A 24,427-nucleotide genomic window follows, 5' to 3' on the forward strand; every position below is an offset into this window, starting at 1 on the left:
AATCATAAATAAAAATAGTTTAATAGTAATTAAGATGTCTTAATTTACAATATTTCTTTATTTTATTATATACTTGTATATAGTGATCGGGTTATAGGCGAAAAGCGTTGAAGGTATGATAGTGTAGTTCAGTTTTGCTGTCGATTAATCTATAGTACACCCTATCCAAAAATTAATAGTCTCAAAAATAATAAATAACATAATGATTACGACGTATAAAAATCATTTTCAAAAAATTTTAATTTTTAAATTACTACGTGTTAAAATTAATTGACTACGTGTTAAAATTAATTCTTGTTTACTGTCTCTTCGTGCTGACTTGTAATGCCAAAAGTAATTGGTTTGTCGGATTCGAACAGTAAAATTCAATTAGTGTATCATATTTCAGAGTGATCATTTTATACAAGGTGCTTGAAAGTAAGTGTAAAAGGTTTAAAGATTTTTGCTAATTAATGAACATATGTACATTGACCCCTCTAAAACTTTTATTAACACCTATAACCAATAACTTCTCTCGCCATGCTATCTCTGGAACCGTAACGCTTAGACTTGATATTTGTTAGAGATATTCCTTTCGCCAATAGAGGTAAGCTAAGAACTGATTTTAAGAAATTCCACCCGATGTGGGGTTTCAGGCTCATTCACGAAAATGCATATTTTCAAACTGTAGCTTTTACAGTATAAACCTTGACCAGAATATTGAAATTTACCGAGAGTCGATTTATTGAAATTACACCCACAAAAGGCAGTGCGACGTGAAGCGGTCCGGGGAGTTACGTATATAATTCTTGGACGTTGACCAATTTTGCATTTTTGAAATATTTTATAGTTTTCATTATTATTTATATGTAACAATTTGTTACACAAGCAAATAAAAATAACTAGTTACAGATAAAAGGTAAAGAAAAAATTCATTTTTTCTACATCGGAACTTTTAACAGATTTTAACGCTTATTGATTGTTAACCCATTGTTTATTTATTTTTTACACTGTTTTGTTTTGACTCTACTCTGTTTCGCAAGGTGTTATAGTTGTGAAGAAGAAGCAGGGAGAATCTACAGTTGTAATTCAAATTAAAAATATCTTAATTCAAGTAGGCTATTACACGCGCTTTTAAATCTTCGATTACTTAAACTTTATAAGTAGTAAGCTACCGCCAATTACGTAGCATTTGTCGGGGAATTGGTAGGATCAAAAGTTATTACCCAGTCGCTGTATATAAGAAAAACCATTACTCAAAAATATATTTATCTATTTCGTACATTGCAATAATAACCACATTATTTCTATTGATGTTACACGCTTATTATTGTTTGTTCTACTAACACGTCGTTTTTTGAACAGCTAGCTACTGGTGTTTAATTTGCTCTTGTGTTTGTGTGGAAAATACAAGTTTTCTTTTTATTATTTTATATATATTATGTATTATTCCGTCTGCTGCCCCGATAAGAGTCTGGTGTAATGTTTTAAAATTTTGCGATTAACAGCATATTTGGCCATATACATTCGTTTCACCGCTGAACATGGGGGTCCGTTTTAGAAATTTATAGACTTCCCTAGAAGTGGCTTGCATTCAGGGTCTTCTGACGACCTTATCAAAGTCGTCTGCCCACCTTATGAGTGGACGTTCTACGCTGTGCTTGCCGGTTAGTGGTCTCCACTTCTGTACCTTCAGCGTACACCATCATGATGCCATCGTCTTAGTAGACTATTTGGCTACCAGAACCAGAACTGCCACCAAAACTACCCAGAAACTGCCACTGCCACTTCAACTTGACTATGTCGGTTACTTTTGTGTTGGTCTCATACAAACATTATTCGAAGTTTAATTACAAATAAAAAAGATAAGTGGACAGTGAATAGGCACGTAATAAGTTAACGTTACATAAATATTAATAATATCAATAAATAAGTTACGAAAAAAGAGACATAACCTAAAAGACGTTACACTTATTTATTATTCATTAAAATATTTAGTTCACGATCAATATGTTACTTCAATGTAACAAGACAGAATAGACAATTTTATTGTCGCAGTGAGTCATGCACAAATAATGTCATTTGCAATAAATTATTAAACGTAGTCAGAAGGTAACTGTCATTTTTCACTGTAACCGTTTATCTTTTTATGGAAATGTTCAATATTGTATAAGAATTGTTTTTTTTTATATTTTTTTAAATATTGTCTTTGGTATGTTTGTTATGTAATTACTAATACTTACGCGAATATTAAAGATAAAAACACAGGTTATAACTCGTGTAAGAATATTGATGGTTGGAATTAAGGATAGTTCGTAAGAATAAAAGTAGCTCAAATTCTATAACAATGACATGCTATGTGTTAACATCTTGCGATATCATTATTATTTGCGCCTCAGGACGTACTCTGATGGACATGGCTCGACCATAATTCTCCGATAAGACCGGTAGGAAGCGGCCTGCTTCAAACATAACGACTTTAGCAAAGTCCTTTCTCTACCTTGTAGGTGATCGCCAGACAACTTCCAAAAATACAGACTTCACTGTTCCTGCTCGAACGTGCGCGAACGACGAATAAGGCAAGGAGTCGACTCCTCGCCATTTTGAAAGCGTGCTCGATGGCCAGTTGAACACACCCGAACGCACACACAATCATTTACACGGACATCCATTCAGTTGTCTTCGAAGTACAGAATACAAGTTACACTTTCCCCATTGTCACACAAATCCATACTTAGATAAACGCATGTCTGTTGCATTACACTTTACTTGGGTCAAAAGCCACACAGGTGTTAATAGCGCCGCTGCAATCCACCCTGCACCAGCGTATGCTTTTTCCCAGTGAATTTCGTAATCACATTTAGCAAGGTAGATATGAAAGCTCAGCGGTCGCACACCGTAGGATTCCTTCCGAAACTCTCCGACATAAATAAAGTGCGCAATCACATCAAAACATGTTTTAATCTTTCGCAACCTACCAGTTTTAAATTAATCGACAACGTCCCCGATTCAAATCCAGAAGCCGTGTAACCACGTGACTTTCTGCGAAAACCTTGATATACCACCGTCCAACCTACCAGACTTCCTCAAGGAAAAAATTTACTGTAGAATCTTTTGATGTTGTGATTGTTTGCTTTAGGTTTAAGACAATGTGCAGGACATTGTCTTAAACCTAAAGACATTTAACGGTCTGTAGAGATTGGGCAGCGACTTCAAATAAAATAATGAAAAAATGTTTGTATAATTTAGTAAAAGTTTTATGGGTAAATATATTAAAAATAAACATTTTAAACAACAGGTAAATATAGTTAAAAAAAAATTAAAAAATAGTTAAAAATGATTTTATCTATTTTTACCAAAAAGAAAAATTGTCGTGACTGGCAGCTGGGACAAAAAAAAAAGATTCGTATCAAATAGCGGCAACTCCTTTCCCAGTTGTCTGTGCTCAGTAACCAAAAAAAAAAACTCATAGTGAGCTAAACACCCTACGATACAGATAATAATTAGTTAATAAAAAATACTGGAACCGGACACGTTAAAAATTATTTGTTGCACATTTTAAGACCGGTCACAATGGCGATCTTTGGAGGGCTTATGACTTGCGGGCGGCCTCTATCGGCTCATATGATGACGATGAAAAATCTTTGTTTTATCAAATCACGATAGACGAATCCGGACACTGAATGTTGCATTGGCTGCTGTAATATTTCGGAGTTTCACATGTATTTTTATGCGACGAGAAGTTGTTTGTGTACATTTCCTGCTATTTATTGTCATTTACGTCACTTTATCAATAATTTATAAGCGACAGTATAAATGACTTTTTTAATAATTCTAATTTGTATCGCTAGTGTTTTTTACACAATATTTTTTTCGCTTATACTAAATGCAGTTGGGAGAGGGTTGCCGCTATTTGATACGGATCTTTCTTCTCCCAGCTGCGAGGCACGACAGCGTTTTATAATTTTTTACAATTTTTCGTACACAATTTTCTCTTATGGGTAAATACAGCTAAAATTTATACATGTTAACAATACAATTTGGAAGTTTAACTCAATTGTATATTAGTTGGTACATTATGGTATTTGAAGTCGCTGCCCAAGCAAAGTTAACTAAAATATGAGATATATTCTATAATTTAATATAAATTTTAAAGTATTTATTATGCACAAAAGTGATAAAAATTTTAAATGTCTAATATTTAAATATCGTATCCGGACGCGTGTTAGATTATTAATGTAGGTTAAGCCTAATTCCACCGCATGTAGATTTATAGGTTTTAGATTTTGTTGGTGAATCAGACCTGACGCAGAGGCGTAGTCACGAACTTGACAGTGTATAAAGCAAGGGCATTGGGTCAGGGACTGAGAACACTTGTTTCCACTGTCACCGAATATTATGTGAAAGTTTGTATATATATTTAATAGATTTATGTAGATATATTTATTAGAAATGATTGTAATCTTATTCTGTCTTATAATATTAAACTAAACTTCTTATCTATTCTTATTCATTTTTGACAAGGAGTAATAGGTTTTATGTGTTTTTATTTGTAAATTAACTATACCTAAATAAATTAATCAAATCATACGCGTATCAAATATAATCAGAAATGAAATAGTGTAATAATTTCGTTAAAATTATTGTTATCATAATAATCACGTTAAAATATGATAAATATATTAATAGAGATAAAAAAAGTTCTAAGAATGTTTCCACCAACAATAGTTTTGATAAGTAGCAGAAAATAGTAAATGAAATAATTTTAATGAGAGTCTGTGACATTGCGGTATATTAACAATTTGGGTAAACTTCTTAAAGTCGTCAAAAAACATTGGATGTGGGATGTTTCCAGCTGATCTGTTGGAAACCTGTAGGGTGGGGGAAGGGCAGGTTCTGTAATGGACGTTCAACGCCTGGAATGAAATGATGATGAAATAACAAAATAAATATACGTTGGCAGATATTTGTATAACTAAATATTGGCAAAATATCAATACTTTCGTGGTAAATCACGTTCTCCGTGTTAATAAGAACGGAACTTTCCTTATAGATATTATGTTATATCATTATAAAAAGCCGCGTAGCTCTTTTATTAATAAATATACAATACATATTCCAGTGTTCTCTCTGCTAATGACTAATAAACACGAAGACTTTATGTGATTTTTTGCAATGTACTTGTACAAAAGTATGTATTATTATTATTTTTTGGAACTGAAACTGCTGTCCAAATTACTTTTCTAAAATTCTCGATTTTGAAGCGGCAAGCCTGTGACCTCTTTCAAAGTAGCGATGCTCAAGAGGTTTCAGGAAGCGTTACATTGGTAAATTTCCCCGGATCGGGGTTCTATTAACTGTCAATAAATAAAATGTGTTGAAAATTTGCTTGAAAGAAGTTCATAAGCAAATTTATGAAAAGTGATAAACATTTATATTATTTGGCAATTGAACGCGGTTGATGAATGAGCCGACATAACATAAAATTTGATTAACCTCTAAATAATGTGCTCAAAGAGAGGGCGTTGCGTTCGTTCACGATCACAGCGTTCGACTATTACGATTTACAACATCGCCGAATTGAGTTGTTAGTAATAAATACGGTTTAAAGGAATTTGATTCGTTTGCCAAGACTCGCTTGAACCTGGCGTTGCGTTCATCATTCGTCGATGATTTTACACGTTGACGGAAATATTTATTTTAATCGTAATATCCGTCGCAGTTACGGCAGACGCGGCATGTTACTGCCTCCTACGTAATATTTTATTGACATTGATAAAATTGCCAACAAAAGCTAGAGTTACTAAGACAAAATCCCAACAAGTTTTGTTAAGTATATACATATGTATTTTGAATTTAAAATATAGTTAATAAAAGTACAAACTAGTACGAAATAATGCAACTGAGCGTTTGTGACATTCCGGATAATGTTTTTTTTAATGATAGTAATTATCTAAATCAAAAATTATTTGGGTTAAATATTTTGGTAAAAATATCTGCTTCTATCAGTCTTTTTGGAATGGAATGGGGTATATCCTGCTATGTGATCTATGGTCGAAATGATGATGACGTTTATAATCACTATTTTAATTAAAAGATTTGATTAGTCCTTAATTAAGAGTATATGTTAAATACATTACATAGTAAAATTGCGATGAAAAAATCTCGCGACGTCCATAGAAATGGAAACAGTAGCCGTCGATGAAGGCTTGATAAGAATGAGCGATTGCTACTCTGGCAGCGCGGTGTTTTACTTGCAAACCGCGGTAATTAGTTAAGCCTGTCCTTATAGTTTGCTAAATGAAATACCGGTAACATCTAGTTTCGTCTTTCAAGTTATCAAGAATGCACTAAGTATCAGATATTGTGAGAAACTAACTTTTTGTCACTTTTGGTTTATATATTAATGCCAACTCAATATTATTCAATATAGCTTTCTTTGACAATGGACGAGGCACATCGTTTACGCAAACGACGGCTATTGGGGCCTAAAGGTTCTCGATTGCCGACCAAGAGGCGGTAGACGCGGCGTGGGTAGGCCCCTGACTAGGTAGACCGAAAAAGTGAGGGTCAGTAAAGGTGCTCTTACTCTTGTAAGAGTACTAAAGAGTACTACCATCTAACCATATCATTTTAGTGATTTCTGATCTACATTGCTACCGATGACAAAAGTTTGTGAATTCAAGTGTTAGTTGCACCACAGAATCAGCCACGTCTTAACCAAGAGCGATATGGAAACCAGAAGACTGTGCCATGATAGTGTCTCAGTAGCCAACAATGCGTATAAATAATAAAAAATATTGATCAGACATATTCATATAAAATTATTTTTGTTTCAGATGTATGGCTTCGAGAATAGTGAAAAAGCATCGTATAAAATCAGCCCCCAACCCGCGCTCGTCTCACAGCGTTTTGGAATAATCCAAAATACTTGCTAACTATACCGAACAATGTTCTCCGTCAAGCACCGTCCACCAACCGTGAAAACTAATTCGAACACTTTAAAGAATCCAAAGGTCATAAAGCTGCAGATAAAAAAGTTGAATTTGACACATCAAAATAAGAAAAAGAAAAACATCGAGCTTACAAACATCGTGACACCGATCCCGTTTTCGACGAGTATCGAAATCTAAACAAGGACAATCCGTTTGAAAACGTTACCACTCTATCCCCCGACTCGGGAGTTTTAGATTTTTTCTGAAAGCTTTAATTAGTGTTTTGGACGAAGATTCTAATTAAAATAAATAGTTGCCTTCTAATCGTAGTTCGTAGTATCTAATCCTTCGTTGGTCCAATACCTTTTAATGTGTAAGGGTAATTCGAGTTCCCTGTGAAGTAATTATGTATTGATGTTTAAAATATACGTTTATTTTAGAGGAGTCATTTACCGAATAAGATTATAAGGGTAAGTACTCTTTCTCGTACAGATTAAATATTTATAAATAAAACTGTTTCCCCGTATTATAATAATATCCTGTGGTCGCTAAGATAGATAATGTTCGTTGCCTGCATTCTCTTTCTTAAGTTTCGTTAAAAGAAAATTTTGGCGTCATAGATCAAAATAAATCCAAGACTCATCAGCCATATTACTCCGATTTAACCTATGTTCATGATTAATGTTACAATTTTAAGATGTTCAGTTCGTTGACTAAATATTTTTTTTTAGAATCAGGTACAAAACAATAAAAATAATTAGGATTTGCTAAAACATTTAATGGTTTTGGTAAACGTACAGGTAAACTGGTTCAAAATAGCTTTCATTGTTTGTTTATATTACCTCGCATTCGTTTAGAGTTACGAGTATATCTCAATAGCAGATATACAAGATGCCACTATTAATTATATATCATCCAATTTGATTGCAATTGTCATTTGATGCAAAAGAAATAATTCGCCCAAAAACAAATCGCACAAAAAAAAGACCGCACAAAAACAGTATCAGCAAAATTTGAGTGTAATCATTATTTAAGTTCGTCAATTGTTGCGAACAATCTTTTAGAGTGAACTTTATGGTTATTGTAGAAACGGTTATTAATTATAGTGAAGAGAAGTAAATAGCAACAGGAAAAACCTTGATCTTTCTGTCGTAACAGTTGAATGCTCGTGATCGCGTTGGCTAAAGTTTACAAAAATTGTTGGAGTAATATCATTCTTGAAATAGATGGAGTTTCGCCAAAAGATCAATGATACGTGTCGTGAAAACATTTTGTTTTAACAATAAACATCTATTATATTAGAATTGAGTTATAACAAGAATACTTAATCTGTTGCTATTTTTTTTTATTGACCCCGCAGCCTGTGCCTACAAAGGAAATTTTTAAAATATCGGTAAAATGCCATAAAAACTGAAAAATATTAAAAAATTTCGATAAAACTAATATTTTCTGTTGTCAAAACTTTTAATTAATCTAAATCGAAAAGCGTATTTTAAACCAAAAAAAAATTTTTCTTAAACGTTTTCTCTCATGCGAGTTGCAAGGCATGGAGAAGGAGTACGTTATATTTTGAACTAAAAATCTTCGAATTAGAATTTCACAGATAACGCAAGAGTTGCTTTTTTTCATCGCGGTTTACCAATTCCAAATTTATACAAAATGTTTGTACTGCGCTCTCTACGTAAGCATATTTTATCTTGACGTATTATTCCTTCACATCGGAATACGCGTAAATCAGCACACGAAATTGCAAATAACAATTTTATAGTCTCGTGGCGTACTGGTTCGCTCACTGTAAAATTAAAAGCGAGTCCGAGCACAGATTGTCACTGAACGCACTCATTTTAATTAACGAAGTTAAGCCAAATCGTTTATTGCAAGTAACTTAAGTCGTTAATTAAAAAGTAGAGGTTAGTTAAAATTATAAATAACCAAAAACATTAATCGGCCAAAAAGATATTAAGTATAGAACCAGTAGATATTTTTTATCTTTACATTTTTCTATTTACAATTCTCATTAAAAGTTTTTTTTATTATTTATTCGTGGAGACTATTTCTTGATTATTGAAAATATGAGTGTAATAAAATTGTCTAAACAATGTTTTAGTATTAAGAAATATTTACGTTAATAAAGCGTTCGTTTTGTATTGCAGGGTGCATTGCAATGGAGAAGTCTGAGGTAGAAAAGGTCTGCCACGGCATTGAAGATGGGGGGCAGCTGATAAGGAGTCGGGTAATTAAAGAAAATTAACTCTTTTGTTTGAGCTGTCTTAAATTAAATTGTTGTATTGATAAAAGATGGAGTTTACGGTTAGGCCTTGCTATGATCATTTTTATTCTGGTCTTTGTAAACCTTTTCATATCTTTTGTCCAATATATCATCGGTATTTCTGAGTCAATTGCGCCTTGAAATATAGTGCTATCGAAGCAGTTGCGTGCCACACCTTAGGAAATCGGAAGGGGCTTAAGCTAAAAACGTGCATCAGCGCCGCAATCAAAAAAAATTTAATAGAGTAACATATTTCAGTCATAATTTAATACAGGGAAATTAGAAATCGGTATAGTGTCAGCAAATCAGTTATATAGTCATCTCTTCAAAACTTTTACCACCAACCTTCAATCATCCTATATGTGTATGACTCAACTGTTTTGTAATATTGTGTGCGGATGCTGTCTCCCGTAGAATTAATAGTAAAATAAATTTTTAAAGTTATTTTTAATTTGTGTACATTACTAAGCTGTTGCTAATATACATAGTAAAAATTTGATATATCTTACTAATATTCTATGGGCACTGGGTCGGAAATAAAATATGTTATTATGATATCTGCCGCAGAGCCTCAAAACGAAGCAGCTTGTGCGTAGCCAAGCAATTCGAGAGTCGCAGTCGCCGCCACGCACCTGTTCGCCCATCGCTCTGTCGCCGGAGCCCCGCAAGGGCGTCACGAAGCTGGCCAGCGAGCGCTCGCCCAACGGCAGCGGTGACGCCAGCGACGCATCTAGTCATGCCAGTGATGTTAGCTGTAGTGATAGGAGAGATAATGACAGGAAGAAGCAGTCTGTAGAGATACAGGTTAGTTTCATCGATGGAACTAAGTATAGTTCGCAAAGGTAAAACACTACAATTTTAATAGAAAACATCTTCTGATTCTTGGATCAGTTCGGCTTCCATTATTAGACCTTTATTATTTGTGAAAGTCTATTACTAGCCCATAGATTTCGAATAGGACCAGCTGGTCGGGACCTATAACCAGCGTCTTCTGACGACCTTACCAAAGTCGTACATGTCGATGTACGACTTTGGTAAGGTCGTCAGATAAAAATTTTATCAGCATCGTCATTTTAGCTTTATGACGCCCACTGCTAGATAGGGATCCCCTCCGTCGATTTCCAATGAGACCGGTAGAAAGAGAACTGCACTCAGTGTCGTCCAACGATCTTTACTAGGACATCTGTCCATTTTGTAGCAAAACGTGCTACGTTCGCTAAACGTCTCCACTCCAAAACCTGCCCACTCCCATTTCAAATTGTCAAAGCGCTGGACACATAATTACTTTTGAAAAGAAATTACATATTGTTATATGTATACAGAATCCGTGTCCTTCAATAATAAATTTTACGTAAATATGTACTTCAATTAAAAAGCTTCAATACAAAGCTTTATGCGCTTTAGATAAAGGAACTTCGCTAATGAGTCAGATAATTAAATTGAAGGTGGCTCAAATGACTTGACGCGGTAATCTGAAACTGTTTTGTATATTGAACACGGTTTTCTTCAGTGATAATTTCGATATCTGGCCTTCGGTTAAAGCTAAAGGGGCCTTTATGATACAAAGATAACTTGAAGTAGTAAAATAAAAGTAAATAATTACAGTAAACATTACATAACATAATTTCTTTCGTGTTAAGAATGTAGCTGATCACTGTCCACCGAATTACTCTTAATAAGCCTTTAAGTTTGAAAGTAAGCATGCAACTTTTCTCCGTGATTCAATTGATGGGCGATTAATTAGGCGGGCGGACAATAATGACTATATTCTTAATGCAAACGAACTAAAAGCAAGTGTACATAACGAGGTTGTTAGGGTTTTGGTTACTAGGCTTACGAATGGGGGACTTTTAGTTTAGTAAGAAGCCAGTTTTTCGGTGTCTTTTGTACATTTATGGCCGATTATTACTCCTCGCAAATTCCTTATATAAACACGTGTAAATAAATTTATGCCAATTCACCGTTTCGTCGAAAAATGGGGCTTTCTCAACTTTTTCAATGTATTAGTTAGAGTATATTTTATATTGTATTTTCTGATTCTGTAGTTAAAGAAAAGGCCATAGGCGCTTTCGTATATCAGCGGCTTTGGTACATAACTCTCTATCTGTTATTGCAAGAAAAGGTACACCGAAATATATCGCACCTAACTTTCAGCCTTAACGCGGGTGTGTTTTAATGTAGATAACCCACGGCGCGTGGGAGTCGGAGATTCACTCGGAGCAGCGGCAACGAGCACAGCGCTGGTTGGGTCAGCGCGATCACTCTGACAGTTCGCGCGACCTGCTCTCAAACAACCCTCGCGTCGCCTGCGTGTGTGGAACATGCGGTGCATGCCCGCACTGCAGGTCAGAGCTTCAACTACAATAATTATATCATCATCATATCAGCCGATATATGCCCACTGCAATACGTAAGCCTTCACGCCATGATGACCGGTCCGCTGCCCGCATCCCGTGACTTCCCAAGACCTTAATCGTATCATCGGTTCACCTAGTGAGTGGCCTTATATCATTTATTATTATTTTATGAATTATGATAAACTTACTGTTGTAATCAACATCTTGGTCTCTGCCCCATAGATTTACGATAGGACTTGTTAGAAGCGGCCTGCATCCAGCATCTTCGGCGGCCTTAAGATCATCTGTCCACCATGGAATGTGTGTGTCCACCATGGAGTGACTGTGATATTTATATTAAGTAGTGGTAGACCAGTGGTAGAGTACTGAGACTTGTGATGATAGGCAGCGGGTTCGATTCCCTTAATACATCTTATATAATTCACACTTCGTGCATTAATTATATAGGATTGCCATTGCTCACCAGTTTACGGATGATGGGATGCAGCATCCTCTGCGTACTCTAATACCATACTGCTATTGTCAATCCGCCTGTCAAAAGAGACGATAATGGTATATCTTGCCATTGATATATTTGGAGGAGGCTTATACTTAGCAGTGGGCGTATAACGGTTGAAAAGAGAATGAGAAATTTATTGGCAAAGTTTTCATTAATTCAAGGGGCCGACGGCGGAAGCCGATTTGTCCCACAAAACAGGACTCCGGGATCGTCTGTTCGGATGAATGCCCAGATTGTTCGGACTCCGAGCAAATAGGTAACTTATTTATTTGTTTAGATACCCCAGCGACTGTTACAAAAATATTATAAACAAACATAACATGTATAATACATATTAATGTAAAAAACGAATAACCAAGAGAATGATAAGTGTATACAACAGTTTAGCTATACAACAGTTTTGACATAACAAAACTTTAATTCGTTGATAAAAATAAAAATGTGATTAAAAATTTCAAATTAAAATTTAAAACGATCACATGTAATGGAAATAAGATTTATTATAATAACTATATTGTCTGAAACTAGGATACAGAAAAATTTATTTGATAAAAATTGTTAACAATTATTTACTGATTATTTCAACATATAAAACAATAAAATAAAAATAAATAATACATTAACATGATGTTATGATTAGAATATAAAATCAACATTAATCTCCAGATGTCTTAGTAAGTTTCCGTAAGATTTACATTAATGTTGTAATGTGCTGGCAACGATCGAAAGAATGTTTCATACCGATTGACAGTTCATCAGTATGAAACTGGTTCATTGACAGTGCAAAGTGAATTGCAATAATTACCTAAGGATGCGTTTACACGAAAGCGAAATGGCAGTCTTAATCAATTATTTGCAAGGTGCTCACTCTGTTCATATAATGTTCATTATTACTGTTTACTCCGTGACCTGCCGTGTTTGCACTATTTAATCTGTGATTATAACATTTTATTACATTTGTGTAGCTGAAAATTAATGTCACCACCAAAGGCTGAAAAAAATTCTATTTTATTAATAATGTGAGAAAAATATTAGAGACAGTTTGGCACATAATTTTTAAAATAGTAACTAGCGCTAGTTAAAAAAAAATTCTATGTAAACGCGTTTTTAATTTTTTTTAAAGTGTCGTAGCTATCTGGTTTCATTAAAAAATGCGTAATGGCTGTCTTCAATTCAGCGTATATAGAATAGGGTTTTAAGTAATAGTAATACTTAGTATATACGCAAAGAAAGAGAAATTAAAATGTCTATAATAAAAAAAATGTTCATTTTTATCGAATTGTTATTTCTTTCATTATGTTTGATGTTTTCTCCGTACTTATTGCTTATGCGAATTTTCGAGATTATTTAAAAATAATAACAGTACGTAAATCTCTGTACTTAAATAGTGTCGATAACAGTGCTGTTGAGTTTATATGTCCCTAATGTTCGCAATGTTATAAGATTCTTCTTTCAATATTCAGGCAATTCGAAAGATGGTGCCAAGAAGTCTGCCAGTCTCGATATAGATGACACATATTACTGCAGGTAAAATTATAAATTTTATTTTTATCTATTTCCTGCTATATTTTCTTTTTTAATTAAACAATAATTTGTAAATTTGTGCTATTCATCACCATCATCACAACATAGGCTTTCCGATTAGATTTTGATTAGTAACGGTTGGAAACTGTCTGTATTCAGCGTCTTCGGAAGACTTTAACTAGGATGTCAGGATTATGGTGTTAAATCTAAGAGATTATGTATAGTAACATTTTTTATTTAATTTCAGATGTCCGGAGCGTAAGGAAAAACCAAAGAATATTACATTAAGTAGAACGGATTCGGGTGAGCATAATATTTTTTTAATTATTGCTTATTTCCTATACACTATTATTTATAAAGAAAATTATACGTGATTGTGGAAGACGTAATAAATTCTATAACAGAACTTATCATACATGTTATGTATCATTGAAAAATGTTTAACATTTCGTTTAAATATGCGTTTTTTTATTTTGTCTCAAATACGTAGAAGACAACGCTTTGATAACGATATCAAACTAATCTTAAAATTGAATGTTTCAGACGATAAATTGGAGCCCACTGGGCCCGAATTGGTGCACTTTATCAAAGAAACACTGAACAAGAACTCACGAGACAGACTGACTCTGTTGAAGATTGAAAAGGAATTGCATAACCTGGTCAATGACACCGGGTAAGTAATGAAATTTAATAAATCTTACAATCCCGTGAAATAGGAGTATCGGCCCGAGCCGAGACTCCCCCGAGAGCCTTCGAGTTTCGCTACCCTTAATGCCTGTAAAGACTCTGAGGTTAAATCAGTACCGGTTATCATCTTGTTATTCTTTGACTTCTTGCATTATAAATAATTGACTGGATTTGTTTATTAATCGCTCCCAACGTTGGGGTATGTGGATACGTAAAGACAGCCCAGCAATTCGCTAGGTAGATAACCCTTGAACTTAGCTACCTTAAAAGAGGTTTTAGGCTAAGGGCCCGCTGCTTCCGGTTCCCCTCTGCAAACGCCACTTGGGCGGCAGTCTAAATCTCGACAAAAAATAAAATATACCAGCTGACTCAATATAGCCAGTAATACTTTGTCTCTTGAACGCAATGGAACCAAATAGAGGCACCAGAAAAAGCCCTATTAGAGCTTAGATTTCGTGATCAGGTCTAGGCTAACTGCCTTTAACACTTATAACTCAAACCCAATGTTGTAAAAGCCAACTAGAAAATAGCATTTTAAATACTTAAAAAGTAAAGGGCTAAAATTACTATTTTTTTTAAATCCTTATAATTCATAGTATAACGCACTCATTTCCAAAGAGAGTGGTACTGCTCTCTACTTGGCAATAAATCTTTTAATGGAGGCGGTGGCGGTTCTATATTCACGAAAATTGGGTGCGTTAAATATAATTTATCGAAAACGTCATCTAAATGTGAACATATGTCATTGTATTTGTTATTTGTAAAGGAGGCGGTAGACGGATTTCTTCATCATCACATTTTCCTTACACAATGATTTCGATTAAAAATGGTTAGAAGCACCTGTAACCAACATCTTCCGTCGAACTTAACAAGGTTATCTAGTCCACCTTGTGGATTGTACACAGTGCTTGCTGGCTTGTGGTGTCTCATAATATAATACATAATCTCTTTTAATATTGCAGTTCAAAATAAAAAGTTCAAAAAATAGAGTAGTACATTATTAATCAAAAATTATCTAATTTGGTATTTTCTTTTGTTCAGGCGCTGCATAGTCAGATTTCCAGTGATGACGTCATACGGGCGGATGCTGGTGCACCGGTGTGCAGCACTCTTCCAGTTGTCACATCACATTGACCAGGCTAATAAGACTTGTGTTTTGGTCTCTAAAACAGGTACTAATCTAATGATATAACTTCACACCACAACCACACCCACAGCAAGGCATTGACCTACTCCAAAGGTCACGACGAATTCTCGTGATCTTAACAATAAAATATTTTTATTCACGTCATTTCGTGAGTAGAAATCAAACTCTTTAACACGTGAACTACGTATTAATAGAACTAGTTTTTAATCCGCCCTTTTTTAATTTTTATAGTTTAGATCACGAGAAGTAGTCGTCGTCTTAACTATAAAATATTTTAATTCACCTTATTTCGTGAATAAAAATCAAACTCTTTAACACGTGAACTACGTATTAATAGAACTGGTTAATTAAAAAATTAATCTGCCCTTTTTTAATTTTAAAAATCTCTTTCCCCATCTTTTTTGGGGCAGGAATATACACCGCCCTACTTTCACCTTACCTCTCTCATCCTTCACAATTTTTCTCTTTATTCCTTCTTTTATCCATCATATCAATCCGCCATATTTACACAGCTTTTATGAAGATGGTAATAACTTACAATGTCAAAATGAATAGAAAACAATAGGTCACAGCAAAAATGAAGTCGGCTTCAATGTAAATAAAATAACAAAAACTGTTAATAAAATTAACACGAAATGTTCTCATATATATTTAAAACATATTTAATTCCTAAACACTCTCACCATAAGAATAAGCAATGTGTTTTTTTCGATACTGTTCATGTTTGGTCAAAGGATCTTTCCTTTGGAAAGCCATATTTTAAATTAAAGAATGATATTACAGGGAAGCTAAATTTGATTATTATTATTCATGACACGGTAAAGTAATCACTCTAAACATATCCACAATAGTGGGTAATGCTGTGAATAATTAAAATAAATTATGTATTATAATAAGTGTTAAAATAAATTATTTATTATAAATTTTAAAAAAAATTAAAAATGATTTCTCACCTGCCAGTTAATTTTCTTCATAAATGTTTTTTTAACAAGGTACCAGCGGCGGCAGAATCCCGTGCACCAGTTTCAAGGAGTGGTGTACCGCCACGTTTCCACCCAGCCCACAGCACCAACGCGACGAAACGCTGGCCAAGTAAAATTTCATTACCTTCCTTGTTCAAGATGGATAATGTATATATATACCATATTATCGGTATGAGATACAAAGCAAGCTTTCTATCTTATTTTCTTAGCCGAATAGCATTACTTACTACATTTATTAGTATATACATATAACCGAAATAATGCTATTATGCTAGCCATGAAAAATTGACACGGGTAGAAATAAGTATAAGTTTCATGTATAAGATATTTATATTTACAGTATACATTATCTGTACAAATAGAATAGAAGCAAGGAATGTTGTTTAAAAATATAGGGAAACGTACAGTTCAGCTGCATGTATTTAATTTCTTGCTTTCATACCAACATTTTAGAATTTTTTACAATGATTTTTTTATATATAAGAGCCGACACATACATTAGTGGAGTGAATATAAAAAAATGTTTTACAAGATAGAAAGTAATTTTAAAATTTTGGTAAACAATTAAGAGACAAGATTAAACATAATTATGTTTCAATTGACAAAATTGATCGCTCTAAAATGTGCATCTTACATTAAAAAAAATTTCGTTCGAATGCGGCAGATCAATAACTTCTGGCAGTACAAAGTATACAGGAACATATAGTAAACAATTAATATATTAATTTTAATCGGTAGCAATCCGTACTTTGAAAATACTATTTCTTACTACATTATCATTATTTATTACTTCTGAAACCATTGATTTTTGGATAGGATGTACCATAAAATAATTGAAGGAAATGAGATACCAATTCGCTCTTTTAAAGCTTTTACATCTACAACTAGTCACCCTATAACTTATATTATATATGTATATATATATATTACTATAACGTATAACTATATATTATACATGTATGTGTGTGTATATACATGTAAACGCATCCTTAGCATATCTCCAACCTATGAGATGTGCGTTTTTGATATTACCATGCTCTACGAATATAGTATTTATGGTATGTCAATTATATATAGGTCGATTCTGAAGCGTTCGACGGCAGCCGGGGAAGACATTTGCGGCGCTGTGGGCGGGGCGGCCCGCAGCAAGTCGCTCGAGCAACGCGAACGCGAGTACGAGCGCGTCCGACGTCGAATCTTTAGCTCGGTAAGATATTTACACGAGAAAAGTCATTTGAATTTACAAATCATTAACCATTTAAAAGTTTTTAGACATTGTTCTCAAAAAGATACAATTAAAGTAGAACATTCACTGCTTGACATAGACCACCCGCCCAGTTTTCCAATAATACCGGTAGAAATCGATCGTCAATCACCGTCGTCATCCGAATCATTTCAGGCGATAGAAAGCCCCACTACAAGACAAAGGTCTTTCCAAAAGACAATCACAATGACCGGTCTATATAACAAACATCAACAATAAAGATTTGATTAAAGTAAATATTCCTGTAAAGTGAGAAATAGTAGTATGTAAGTATATAATAAATTGTTTTTATTATAACAGGATAACTGCGCCCAGGATGAATCACAGTGGCCGTGGCTTAACTCGGGGCCCGTCAAGCTGTTAACTTCCGAGGGACGTAATAAACTTTTAAAGGTAAGTTATTATTGTATTATGTACATTTTGGTTGCCTCAATTTTGTGAACTTTTATAACGTACCCATTTTATTGCGTCCAGTCATAGAAGAGTATGTAGCAGAAAATGGAGGAAAATAGCGGTTGTATAGTAAAAAAAAGTATTTATCCCTACCCCATTTAGTATAGCTTAAAGATATGTTATATATATTTAATAGTTATCTTCGTAACTCTATAGTCATCCATTTCAATAGGGTTTTAAGATCTTGGTACAAACAACATGGTTACAATAAATAATACATCACACACAAATTATAAATAATTAAAGAGTAAAGGTCTTTGTTTATAGGATTCTAAGGTGATCACTAAAAACACTTTTAATGTAAACATTATCATGAAAATTATATTCAAAGCCGTCGTATAATTTCGACAGGTATGAGTTAAAGAAAAATTTTGTATGATCAAAATAGATTTTGTGATAGTAACCACGATATGGTTTCGTTAATAATGATAAGACAGCCTATAAGAATTCGTTGGTACGGTTTTGATTTTCAAAACCCTTCACACTACCGAGTTCACACTAATATAAAATAGAAATTTGTACATTAGTAGTCTAGTAACTAGGCTATGTCCTATTATTTTGGCAATAGGACGTCAACTGCTGGATACAGGCCTCCCATCAGAGAGACTATTGAAATTTTCAATAGGGCCGGTTACAAGAAGTCTGCATTCTGCACATTTCAACAAACAATCATCTGACCCACCTTGTGAGTGAACATCATTGGTTTTACACTATTTCTTTCAGCAGAAATAACATTTTGACGACAAGAGATTTAATGCCATAAAACTTAAAAAGATTTAGTCGTGAATATTAATTTAATTGCTACAAGCTGATATTTACGTTTACATTATCCGTAGGTACAGTCTTTGGAGAGCCGTGGCTGCGAACCTCCTCCCCGAGTCCGTGGCGTGGTCTCCAAGAGCCACAGTTTCGGCGGCTATGCGGCCGACTCGCCTAACCATAGGCTACTGAGCAAACAAGGTAACGCTGCAACCTTGATGTGGTAATCCACTTACACGGGAAGATGTTAGGTTGTATGTTTTAACTGGGTGATTAGTTATAATAGGTGTTAAGCTTTATAGAGGTAATAGTAGAATTCAATAACTGTCAATTAATGTAAGATATATTGTATCCAAAATCAAAGATTTCGGAAATAATTTATATATTCTGTATATATAATATATATTTAGTATATATATACAGTAAAAAAAGCGTTTTCGAAATGCGGATTACTTCATATTAAAATAATTATTGTTTACTAACTCCTACTGCAGACTGACAGTAGTTATCAGTCTATCCCATTTCAAAATAAATTAATATAACATATTTCAGGGTGACTTTATGTAGGTTGATCGGAAACAAGTGTGACTTGAAGCCTTTACACTGATTTCCAATCAGCCTGTAGATTATAGATATCATCATCCGGACCAGGAAATAAATTTAAGTGCTACGTTATTTGTAACTACAGTCCGTACGCGTTTAGAATGCTGTTAATCATTATTGTTCAACGCTCTAGTCACATCGCCAAATTTAGCAAGTCGTCCCTAACCGTTGAACCGTTTCTGTGAACTTGACTTTCTAATTTGGAGGGCGGACAACGATAGTTGGTATTCATAACGCAAACGAACTATGATAACAAATACAATATTCCACCAACTATAACTATATATAGGTTTGTGTAGGCGTCGCAAATAAAATGTTCTTAAATTAAAATCGAATTATTTAGATTTTCTTTAATTGGATTCTTTTTTAACCTTCGGAAATTCGGCGACATGTCTGGTCGTCGATCAGATATGAAAGGCATATGTTTATATAGCTAATTAACTTTGTGTTCATTTAGACCCATGCCTACTAATTATCTCTAACCACCTTGGATCGACTGGTTGGGAATACGTCAAGGCATTAAGTTCGCAAATGAAACGGGGTTTTACAAATCGTAAGCGGGGGTCTATGAAGCCCAGCGACTGTTACTTTTAAAATCACTGTTCTACTCGATTATCGAACTATACATCTTCCGTAGGTGACCTGGCGTCAAGCAGTTGGCGCTTGTCCCCTTCCAGCTCTGGATATAAGACCCTCAGTTTGAGAAGCACTGATTCAGTTACACCTTCGCCTACAGGCGAGTATTAATCTGCTTTAAATGCTCCTTATGTTCTTACTTCGAAAATAATGTCTTTTTGTAGTAAAAATATTGAAGTTATCAAAGTTTTACGCTTTAAAATTTATTAATACACAAGTGATAGTAACAGACTTTGTTAATTTTTCAGGTGGAGCTAGTCCGGAGCCGGGAATTGAAAGTGGAACTTTAGTGTGGGCTGTCACAGACCTGTCTTCAGTGCCGCCAGGGGCATTAGTCATTCATCCTCAGGTGAATTGATCTTTCAACTCAAAATAGCTTTATTATATTAAATCATTACCATCATTTATAATCGTCAGCTTAAAATTAATTTTGTTAGTTTCTAACGCGTCATCTATTGCGAAGAACTAACAACAAAGTCAATGCGGATTTACCATTTTATTTCCGTAAAAGTAAAACAATTACCAATTATTATATCTAGTATTAATATAATGTTATTTTTGTGCCAAAATTTAAATATTTATGTAAAAAAATAGTGACAGGGATATACAATACAAGAAGTAAGAATAAACTTATAATGCTGAAATTTCGTTTTCAAAAAGTTAATACAAATATATAATATTCAAGTGTTGTCTTATGCGTAAGATCATTTTTTGTTTTTGTTTTTTGCAAATCCAGTAAAACTGCTAATACCAATACCTGTTTTCATGAGTGAAACGAAAGGAACAATCCATTGACGCCGTCTCCATAACATTTTATCTTAAATTACTTTAAGGCAAATTTATATCTGACTGGTACGATCTTGGAGAGTGACTTAGAAACAGGTTTTTTTATGACAAAGAACATGTACTAAAATATTGATTACGTGTTAGCTTCCGTTATATTCGTTAAGAAATCTCCAAAAAAGACAACACAACAATTAATAGCAGGTAAATTTAAAAAATATAGGACATAACAATGGTCATCACTTACATATTTTACTCACTGCGTCTAAACTTATTAACGTCTTGAAGTATTAAAAAAATTACCAATTACATATATTTGATATAAGACATGTTTTCGTTATATGTTGAAGTGAATGTTACAGAAATTTATCGTTTTCAGACTGGTCGCCCTCTCACCAATCCGGATGGAAGTCTTTATCATTTTGACCCCGCTAATCCGCCGATAATACATGATGCCGGCGTGTACTTGCAGAATGATCAGTTCAAGGTATACCTCTAACTTCTTTTTTTTTCCTTTATTGTCATTTTCTGGATCCGCTGATATAATGTGGTGGGGTGCAAAGGTTGCTTAGCGAAAGACGTCTTTAAAGTAGCGAAGCTACATACTACTATTTTACCGGATTTTGGACGCCAGATTGCTTCGGTGGATGCTTTATGTAATGACTAAATACAAGAGCCCCCTTGAGGAGACTTCGGGTTGGGCTGTCACTTCCCAATAATAGACAGGGCCTCGACGTGGTCGGTTGCTGTTGTCTGGCTATCTTTACTACCATTTGTATACCGCTTTATTTACATACCGCTAGCGCTGAGAGAATAAGTAGCTAAAGAAACTCCAGCAACGCTATTATCTAGTGTAGCATAACTGTAGGATATAAGTTATAGCCAGACAATTTTAATAGATCGCGCGGTAAAAAAATTAACGAAGAATAATACATGCGTTCGCTGCCGTAACCGAGTTGTTACTCGGATTTGCTCGCCACTGGAACTGCTCGTTGCCAGCGCACAGCTCTACTCTGCACCCGACCTCGCTTAACGGCAACTCCGCTAGATGGCGCACAGTAACACGGTGGTCACATCCAGTACTTTTGGGGGGTTGGCGTCCCCTGTCATCATCGTTGCGTCCGAAAATTCGAGTACGTGTCCTTGGTCTCCGGACTGAGCGGTGTTGGAATGTACCGAGTGTGATAGTATTGTAGGTGGCGGCACCTACGATTAGTTATTTTAGTTGATCAGTTATAAGATTCAGTTTTTTTTGTTTTAGGAACTGGGCACTATTTTCTCGGTAATTAATACTAGTATATAATGTAATAGCTGACTCCCACTCGCATCGTGAGCTTAATAAACGCCTCCTCAATCTCTCCTCCCCCTCCCTTTGTAGGTCTAATTTCGTAAAATCTGGTTTTAGCTGACCTCTACATATTATGAAAATAAACCATTTAATTTTTTAATATACTGTCATATTTATAATTGCAGAATGATCCAAATAACGAGAAAAGGAGAGGCAGGTTGGAAAAGCAGCACTCCTTTATCGATAATGGTAAATATTTGTTAATTAATAATATTTTAGTGCAATTATGTTTTAACAATAATAGTTGTAAAAAATTTGATAAACATTTATAAAAATACTCTAATTGTTGTATATGTCACAGCAATCGGTGTAAATAACATAGTTTCACCTTAGCATCTATATCTTAACTTATCCCATAATAAGTTTAAAACGGGATTATATTGCTAACGGAACGGCTGTACTGCGCCTTAGGTATCCATGTGATAAGACGGTGGGTGGGTGTCCGCTGTTCCGTTTCGTCAGTTATATTCTTCGTGCCTCCTTTGTTTCTCAGAATGCGAGTGTCAGCCACCAGACGAGTGCCGCTCTAAATGTTATTGCGAAGGACGTCGGCAAGATCCAGTTGATAAAAACGCTCAGGAAAAGGTATTAACAACTAATGTTAAAATATATACAAATAAATTATTAATGTAATACTACCAATAACAGATAGTACAACAATTACTTTTAGATTTAAGGTCTGTATGCTGGTATTTATCTTAAATAAATAATTCTTATTATAATAAATCTGTCCAACAATGTATCACTTATTAAAGGCAGTCACATCTTTGAAAAGAAATAGAAAAAAATATTTTGCGTGACTGAAACATGAATAAATAAAATCCGTCAGTAATTACTTATGTCAAACAATTATAACAACTTACTAACTCAAAAACATCTTGTACAACAAAGTAGTAATAAATTAGATAAATTAATAATAATAATGATAATGAAGGAATTAAAGAAATGTTTATTATTTAAATAGGCTTTTCGAAAGTGCTTAGTAATAAGCACTTTCGAAAAGTCGCGACATTAATAGAAGTTACCTTCAAACATTTATTTATACATAGTGTTATTGGGCCATATATTAGTGCAACAATATACAAGATCATCATTTTTTTCTCTAATCCGGCTACTATTCTATAATTAAAAAGTATTCCAATGATAATTTTACAGGCACCCATACAACCAGAAGAGAAACAGAACTCGATACCATCAAGTCCTAGTAAAAACCGTTTTGAACAAAATGCCACCGCCAATACTATAAACATAGATACAACTAACAGCGCCCAGTTCGAGCAAACAGAACCAGTGCAAACCAGTCCACAATACGAAGAACAAAAACCTGAAGTCGATCCGCAACCGCCATACGAAACGCAAATTCAGAAGGTTGTCTATGAACCAACAGATCATCCAAGAGTGTATGAAAATCATAGACCTTACGACCACAATCAAAGGTCATACGAAGCGCCGATTCAGAAACAATTTGAGAACCAATACAGTTCGCCGAACCACAGGACACCGTCCTTAGAACAGCAGAAAGCCTTTGAAAACGCTAATCAAAGAAATAATGAAGCATTGGCCCATAGATTTGTCAATAAGATGGGTCCCGAAGTGCAAGATATGACGCCTTATATCGCCCACACAAATTACATACAGGGCTATCGTAATGATGAGGTAAGTGTGTTATCGTATAAAATTAATAATAATCACAATTTTTAATTCCACTACACACAATTACAGTCATAAATCATTCCAAAGATAAATGTATATATTTACTGTCTTCGTTAGTTAAATCTACTTACTAAATCTTCGTTAATTTAGTTCAGTAACATAGCTTGAAGAATAGCTCGTTTGAAGTGACAGTGGGTGGTACATTGTTTGTGCAACTAATGGCCGCTGGGGCCGAAAGGTTCTCGAATGGCAACCACGGGCCGGTATACGCGACGTGGGTAGACTCCCACTGAGTGGACTAATGTCCCGGGAAGTCGCTGGATGCGGGAAGCGTAAGTTTAGTCATCGTGGCGATCTTGGGGGGGGGGGGGGGGGCAATGCCCTGCAGAGAGCGTTTAACGGCTGAAAATTAGAAAAAAATACGCGTATAATTCTATAGATTTCATGATAGTTAAAACACTCCATGAATATCAACTTTAATGTAGACATTTTAATATTAAAATAATTTCATTTATTACTAAATTTATTACATAATTATTAAGATAGTT

General features: G+C 34.5%; 1 protein-coding gene across 1 annotated transcript in view; it reads left to right on the plus strand.

The window, feature by feature from the left end:
- enc (encore) overlaps positions 1 to 24,427 on the plus strand; it is a 66,517-nt gene that overhangs the window by 31,496 nt on the left and 10,594 nt on the right. The window contains exons 2-20 of the mRNA XM_068765716.1: positions 6,819 to 7,384; positions 9,068 to 9,147; positions 9,751 to 9,987; positions 11,365 to 11,528; positions 12,201 to 12,295; positions 13,503 to 13,566; positions 13,811 to 13,866; positions 14,107 to 14,236; positions 15,292 to 15,422; positions 16,390 to 16,489; positions 17,458 to 17,587; positions 17,945 to 18,037; positions 18,934 to 19,057; positions 20,097 to 20,195; positions 20,344 to 20,444; positions 21,258 to 21,365; positions 22,352 to 22,415; positions 22,720 to 22,811; positions 23,382 to 23,882. Of these exons, the coding sequence (XP_068621817.1) occupies positions 9,079 to 9,147; positions 9,751 to 9,987; positions 11,365 to 11,528; positions 12,201 to 12,295; positions 13,503 to 13,566; positions 13,811 to 13,866; positions 14,107 to 14,236; positions 15,292 to 15,422; positions 16,390 to 16,489; positions 17,458 to 17,587; positions 17,945 to 18,037; positions 18,934 to 19,057; positions 20,097 to 20,195; positions 20,344 to 20,444; positions 21,258 to 21,365; positions 22,352 to 22,415; positions 22,720 to 22,811; positions 23,382 to 23,882 (2,358 nt within the window). The 5' untranslated portion in view covers positions 6,819 to 7,384; positions 9,068 to 9,078. The remainder of the gene's footprint in view (positions 1 to 6,818; positions 7,385 to 9,067; positions 9,148 to 9,750; positions 9,988 to 11,364; positions 11,529 to 12,200; positions 12,296 to 13,502; positions 13,567 to 13,810; positions 13,867 to 14,106; positions 14,237 to 15,291; positions 15,423 to 16,389; positions 16,490 to 17,457; positions 17,588 to 17,944; positions 18,038 to 18,933; positions 19,058 to 20,096; positions 20,196 to 20,343; positions 20,445 to 21,257; positions 21,366 to 22,351; positions 22,416 to 22,719; positions 22,812 to 23,381; positions 23,883 to 24,427) is intronic.

This window comes from Battus philenor, unplaced genomic scaffold, assembly GCF_028537555.1.
Source record: "Battus philenor isolate CCGP_79_NKW_IND1 unplaced genomic scaffold, ilBatPhil1.0.hap1 SCAF_20, whole genome shotgun sequence".
In the NCBI taxonomy this organism is placed as follows: Eukaryota; Metazoa; Arthropoda; class Insecta; order Lepidoptera; family Papilionidae; genus Battus; species Battus philenor.